We start from the raw sequence: 7,008 nt of genomic DNA, 5'->3' as shown, positions 1-7,008 counted from the left end.
GTGGGGTAGCCCAGAGACCAAAACACAAATGACAAATGGCAATGTTTGATATCATGTTCTTGTACAGATACAAAATTTTAATTGGGTTTATGTGCCATGAAAAGAAATGATATATGTAGAAGTACATTTTATACATTAGCAATCATCACCACCATCTTTAAAATGACCAAATTAAGGCTGTGGGGCACGAAAGTCAATCTGACAAAGTTATTTTTGTGTAGGAAGTGAAGCCAAGATAAAAACATGTTTTCTGTAAAAGCCTTGATAATTTAGACAAATGTATATATGTGACTATCTTTGGAAATTTCTATTATTCTTTATTCCATTGTGGAACAATCGACTTTCTAGGAAACTATTTCTGTGGCTTCATAGGATTACCTTTTGCTTTCACCAGAAGATTAGGAATTTTTAACTGGCACTTGTATTACTTCTCTGAGTTTATTAAGATGATGATAAAATCAAAAAGAAAACTTTTAACAGGCACTTTCTACCTTCCTTTGCTTCTGGGCTGTCTTCTCCTAAAATACCACAAACAGTTTTGCTTATTTGTTTCTAAAATCTGAGAATGAGTTTTGTGGGACAGTGGAGGTAGGAAGCGGGGGATGTCTACGGGATGAGAGGCTTGTCAAAGAATTCGTTTCCAAGGATACGCTAATTTCCGCCCTTCCGCCAGGTTCATTCACAGTCAGTGTAGTGAGTTTAGTTCTTTCTGATTTTTCAAATAAAGTAACCCTTTTGCCAGTTGCAAATCCTACTTGCAATTCCATTCTCTATGGGCTCTTAATTATTGAAAGGGACGATTCCTCATGAATCTCCTTTTTCACTCCTTCTGCTAGTCAAGCTCAAGTTGTGCGAGCAAACAGCAACAGCAAAAGCAAATACTTTAGGGCCAACACTTAGCCTCCGCCTCTCTTAGAGGCAGAATTATATAGCCTTGTTTGCTTAACAACTCAGATAGGGGGCGGGAAGGGTGACGGGAGGAGACGGGGGAGGGGACAAGGGAGGGGACGGGAGAGGGCCCGCCCCCCTTGGAAAGGGATTGGTTCCCTCTCTCCCTTAAGCCGTTCACTTTGCATCTCGGTTGGACAGGTTGAGAGAAACATGTCATTAAGGTGTTGTCAATATGAGCCCTGTAGGTGTGGGCCGTTCCCTGGGTTTGTGGTTTTAGATTTTCAAAGGGGCGGACTTATTATTGGCTGTGGGATCAAGTTTTTGAAACTGGTCTTGTATATGTTGAAAAACGCCTTCCTAACACGAGGCGCCAAGGAGCTTAAGTGTAACTCACTCACACACAGTAAAGAAAATGACGAAAGTTCCTCCGGGGTTTGATTTCAGTTTCTTAAATGACGAAGAGGCTAGGAAGATACTTCAAGTGCTGGAAAGAAACGAGGAGCTACAGAGGGCCGAGAAGGACAGGATCAGGTACGGAGCAAATTCATTTCTCTTGTCCTGGGCCTGGGTCCCGCAGGGGCCGGGGGTCCGCGGGGAAGGCGCGGAGACTGCGCGGGGCACCTGCCCTGGGTGGGGGGCTGTGCAGAGGGGGTGCTCCGGTCAGCTGCTGCGGAGGCTGCGGAGGCTGCGGGTCGGGGAGAGGAAACTGCGCCGAGTTGCTCTCTAAAGGACTTTGGGATGCCTGATTGGTACCCTCTCCATACACCGCATACAGACGGGCTCGGCTGTGGGTCTGGGGTCGGACAGGGTGGGGTCGGTGCGCTGCGGGGGCCGCATAGTGACGCTGCGTTGTGCTGGGTGTCTGCTGGGCCATCCCGGGGCGTGGGCCGTTCCAGGCACTGAAATGGGGCGGGGGCGCGATCTGGAGCGGAATCCTGGCTGCTGCTCACTCCGCGGCCCGCGCGCACCCACGTGCTCGCACGGGTCCCACGGAGCTTCCACCCTCGCCTAACACACTTTTCTCTTCGCACCAGAGGTGCGTCTCTCCACCCCACGCGGGCAGGAGCACCTCACGGGACGCGAAAGGTCCCCACCTCAAGGGCAGGAGCTAGAGGAATTTGTTAAATAGAGGCTTCTTTGTGGGCGAATGGGACTTGGACTCACAGGGGTAGCTGGAATGAGTGGGTCTCCTTGTGTGTGTGGTGCTGTGGGGAGCGAGTTTCTGCGGAATTTCACACTTGACCTTACTACACAGTGTTGTAGGTGAGGGATGTTACTACAGAATGAAATCCAGAGACACAGATAATTACCTGGGATGTAAATCAACCAGTTTTTCTGCTGGGGAAGTGTGGGGTAAGTGCTGGAATGAATTAAAGGGACTCTCTCGCCAATATTGGCATATACTCATCTAAGTCCTTCTCTAGATAACTGTGGAAGGGAATTCAGGATATCACTCTCAGGCCACACTGTGTGCCATTGATTGGAATTTAGCGAGTCGTTTTGTTTTATGATCAGCTGCTTGCAGATAAAACCACCTGCCTGTCCCCCACCTCCGACAAAAGAAACCCTCCAAGGACCCTTTTCAAACTGGAAAATCTAGTTGGTCTTTGTAGAAAGAATTAGAATATACTAAGCTCAATGCCCTGACTTCACCCTTCTCCCCTAAACATGACTCTTTGGGAGATAAAGGAATATTTGAGGTTGGGGAATGTGGATTTCATACTATCATAGTCTGCCTTGAGAAAACGTGACTTTATCATCCCCCGCCCCAACAGTATAGAAGATGTGCCTTTATGAGAACAGTATGCCACACCCACGTGCATGTACCTACACATAGGCACATGCACCACACACGGCACACCCAGTTCTGGGAAGAAGAACTTCAGAACTGCACGGAATTTCAGCGCATATTCCAAAGGCACTAAGAAACTGCCGTTATTCTCAGCTTGTGTTATTGGAAGCGTTTCTTGTCTCTGAAGAGGATGGGGCTTTTTTTTTTTTTTTTTTTTTGACAGAATTTCACTCTTGTTGCCCAGGCTGGAGTGCAGTGGCGTGATCTCAGCTCACTGCAACCTTCGCCTCCCAGGTTCAAGCAATTCTCCTGCCTCAGCCTCTTGTGTAGCTGGGATTACAGGCATGCGCCACTACGCCCGGCTAGTTCTGTATCTATAGTAGAGACAGGGTTTCTCTGTGTTGGTCAGACTGGTCTCAAACTCCCGATCTCAGGTGATTCACCCACCTCGGCCTCCCAAAGTTCTGGGATTACAGGCGTGAGCCACCGTGCCCGGCCAGGATGAGACTTCTTAAGTGATCCATTGTGTATTTGGGGAAATTGAGAGGAGAGTTAGAAAATAAAAAAGAGAAGCTCTCATTTAAGATGTGATCTTTTGACTTTTTATTTTTGACCTGATGCCCACTTCAGTTGACTTTAGAGGGAACTGGATATCCACATAAATATACACGAAGCACATGTATCTCCACAAAATCACTGGGCTGGGCATTAGAAGGAAGGTGAAAACACATTTTCTAATTTCATGGTACTCACATCCTAATGGAAGCACAACAGAAAAATCTATAATGCTAAAGCAAAATCAATATTGTATTATACTAAATATTAAAAATATTTAATTGCTCAAATAATTTGAAAAATATCACCATTAAAATACAAAAAAATCATTTAAGGAAAGTAGATGTGTGGACCAAATGCCCAAGGCAATTTTTCTGTCTTTTCCCCTGGTTAATTCCCCACTTCCGCTATCGAATACACATGTCGGGCTTGCCGTCTCCCTGGGATTGTTGTGCTTACCCACTTCAGGCTCACAGGTATTCATTTCAGTAGCAGATATTGGCCTACAGAAAGGGCCTGAGACGACATGTCAACTTGGCTGCCTCTTCTGCTCATTTTCTTGATATGTGTGATCATATTTTCCAAATCAAAAATCGGGACACATTACTTATAACTCAAGAGTATAATTTCATTCTGTTCTGGCTTGGCGTATGTGAAAAATAACCAAAAAGAGATGCTTCAACAGCCCTGAGAGACTCAGGGAAGCCTTTTTACTATCTTAAGAAACAGCTTCAAGATGTCTTGACTAGAGCAATAAAGGTCCAAATGGGGAAGTTTAGAAAGTTAGCAGGTTAGGGAATAACTTATGAGTTCATTTATATCTGTGATAGGCTTGAGGTATCTACAAGGCAACTAAGAAGAAATACAGGCCCTCTATAGTTAGCAATCTAGAACTACAGTGTTGGAGCTGGGCCCAGTGGCTCATGCCTGTAATCCCAGTGCTTTGGAAGACTGAGGCAAAAGGGTTGCTTGAGGCCAAGAGTTTGAGACCAGTCTGGCCAACACAGCAAGACCCTGTCTCTACAACAAAAATTAAAAATAAATCAGCGTGGCGTTGTGGCACATACTTGTAGGACTAGCTACTCAGGAGGCTGAGGTGGGAAGATCCCTTGAGTCTAAGAATTCAAGGGTCCAGTGAACTATGATTGTTCCACTCCAGCCAGGGTGACAGAGTGGAGACCCTGTAGCTAAAAATAAAATAAATAAAATAAATTTAAAATAAAAAGAACTACAGTGTCATGCAGGGCCAAAAATGTCTGAGATGGGTGAGGGTTGAAATGAAATGGATAGATTCTGCACATTGTTAATGTCATTATAAGTTGATTACAAGCCTTTTGGTGAGCATTATGGCAATATCTATCAAGACAAGCTTTACGCTTGACCCAATTGTCCAATTCTTGGATATTTCTCTTTAGTAAGAGATTAAGGTGGAGGAGATGGCCACGCCAACATATATTAAGTGCTACCTTTTTATATAATAATAGTAATTATTGTAGTAATAATGACAGCTAACATTTATTAGGCCCTTACTGCAGACTAGGCACTGTACTAAACATGTTATACAGATTCAATTAATCCTTCCAATAGCCTCATTGTGTATATTCTCATTTCACAAAGAAGGAAACAATTTAAAAAGGTCAAGTGTCTTGTCCAAGGTAAGCAGCAAGCCACAATTTAAAATCCAGGTCTATCTCAAGACTATTTTATTCATCAACGTTGAATAATCCTCACAACCATTTCTTGGGGTGAGTATTAATGGCTTTTTTCACAGAAGTAAAACTGAAATTGAGCAATATTAAGGAACTTGCCTAAGGTCACACAGCTCATAAACGTCAGAGAATTTGAACCTAAGTCTATCTGGCATCAAAACCTGTACTCTTTCCATATATATATATATATATATATGTTACACATACATACATATGTAAAAACATTACATACATGCTATGTTAAACATACATATAATCTGGAAAGCATCTAACTTTTTACAAGTCTTTGAAAACCATAATTACATGTCTTATCCCCACCTCCACCACTAGCTCTCCTGAATGGAAATCTGAACTAGAGAAGGACCGAAAGATTTATGTCTCCTTGTCAGCTTACAGAAGAAATATCAATAAATCCAAAATGTTTATTGTTCCAATTGCAGAAAACTGTAAATTGTGAGATGTTACAGTGCCTGGTGTAATCAAGTTTTTAAATGGCATGTCTAGATTTAGACCATTTTTTGCTCGATGGCAAGATTGCAGCCCAGGAGAGTTTTCCAGAATTTAGTTGTTTCTGATTGATTTACACTAATGTCCTTGAGCTGTGGCACAGTTCTGAAGGGGACTATATATGTCAAAGTCATGAAGTGGTCTGTAGCTGGTGGTAGCTGCCACATCTGGAAGAGATTAAAAGCCAGATACACAAGCCTCCTGTTTCCCCTAATCATTCTGCCCTCTCCTCTCCCAGCCTGTGAAATCTGCTTCTGGTTAAGGGGCAGAGTTTCTAGAGACACTGGATGTCTACTGATTGGGCTTTTACTGTGTGCCAGACACTGGGTTGGCCCTGAGAATACAGTGGAGAATAAAACGCAGATTCTACCCCAAATGGCTTCAGTCTATGAAAGGTTTTCATTGGCAATAGAATGGGTAAGATGAAGCGTTCCTATAAATATAGCTCACCCTTATGCAGCCCTGTGTGGCTTGGAAAAAGGACCATGAGAACAATGCCTGGAAGTCACAAGTGTGCTCAAGGGGCTTGAGCGCGTTCTGATGCATAACAAGGTATCAGATTAATATGGATCTCTGAGGTGTCTGCACTTTCCAATGGCATCCAATTTAGTTAATTCCTTTAAACTGAGGGATAACTTTCTCTCAGTTATATTCTCCTATCTAGTTACTCCTGTGGATTGGTCTCCATAGGCAATAGACGCAGAACTACTATAATAATATAGTTCCATATTCCAATGCCAAGAAGCAGTGTTATTTTTAAGCTTAGTGCTATTATAACTCTTTTAGCATATACAGTCTTTCATATCTGTTTGTTTTTATCCTCATCCTCAACCTGATAAAGCGAGTATTATTATCTTCTTTTTTTTTTTTGAGACGGAGTTTCGCTCTTGTTACCCAGGCTGGAGTGCAATGGCGTGATCTCGGCTCACCACAACCTCTGCCTCCTGGGTTCACGCAATTCTCCTGCCTCAGCCTCCTGAGTAGCTGGGATTACAGGCATGCACCACCATGCCCAGCTAATTTTTTTGTATTTTTAGTAGAGACGGGGTTTCACCATGTTGACCAGGATGGTCTTGATCTCTCGACCTCGTAATCCACCTGCCTCGGCCTCCCAAAGTGCTGGGATTACAGGCGTGAGCCACCGCGCCCAGCCCTATTATCTTCTTTTTCAAAAGCTAATAAAACAACTGCAATAATCGCTAACATTTGTTGAGAATTGACCCATGCTAAGCTCTTTGTGTGCACTATCTCATTTAATTCTTACAACAACCTGATGAGTTAAGGGATATCTTTATCTCCATTTGACAGAGGAAGCGTAGAGAGGAAAAGTGACATGCTTGGGATCATACTGCGACGATGTCAGATGTGGGAACTCCATCTCCGCATAACCGCTGTGCGGTGCTGCCTCCTACAGTACCAAAAAGTTGAAGTGACTTTCCTCAGCTGGCCCATCTAGCTCGTAACAGAACCCAGACTGATCTATTCACTTTAAAACTCTTGCTATTTTATCTCCACTGACCATAAAAATAAAAACCACACAATTCTAGGTAGTCA

The 7,008-nt window shown here is 43.5% G+C and overlaps 1 protein-coding gene across 2 annotated transcripts in view; it reads left to right on the top strand.

The window, feature by feature from the left end:
- The first annotated feature begins 1,101 nt into the window (after positions 1–1,101).
- Positions 1,102–7,008, top strand: part of EXPH5 (exophilin 5) — an 87,030-nt gene continuing 81,123 nt past the window's right edge. For both annotated transcript variants that reach the window (XM_012474599.2, XM_012474598.2), the window contains exon 1: positions 1,102–1,422. In XM_012474599.2, the coding sequence (XP_012330022.2) occupies positions 1,304–1,422 (119 nt within the window). In that variant the 5' untranslated portion in view covers positions 1,102–1,303. The remainder of the gene's footprint in view (positions 1,423–7,008) is intronic.

This window comes from Aotus nancymaae, unplaced genomic scaffold (genome assembly GCF_030222135.1).
Source record: "Aotus nancymaae isolate 86718 unplaced genomic scaffold, 86718_ANA_hifiasm-v0.15.2.pri h1tg000012l, whole genome shotgun sequence".
In the NCBI taxonomy this organism is placed as follows: domain Eukaryota; kingdom Metazoa; phylum Chordata; class Mammalia; order Primates; family Aotidae; genus Aotus; species Aotus nancymaae.
Note: the sequence above shows the minus strand (reverse complement) of the source record. Positions and strands in the feature narration are given on the sequence as shown.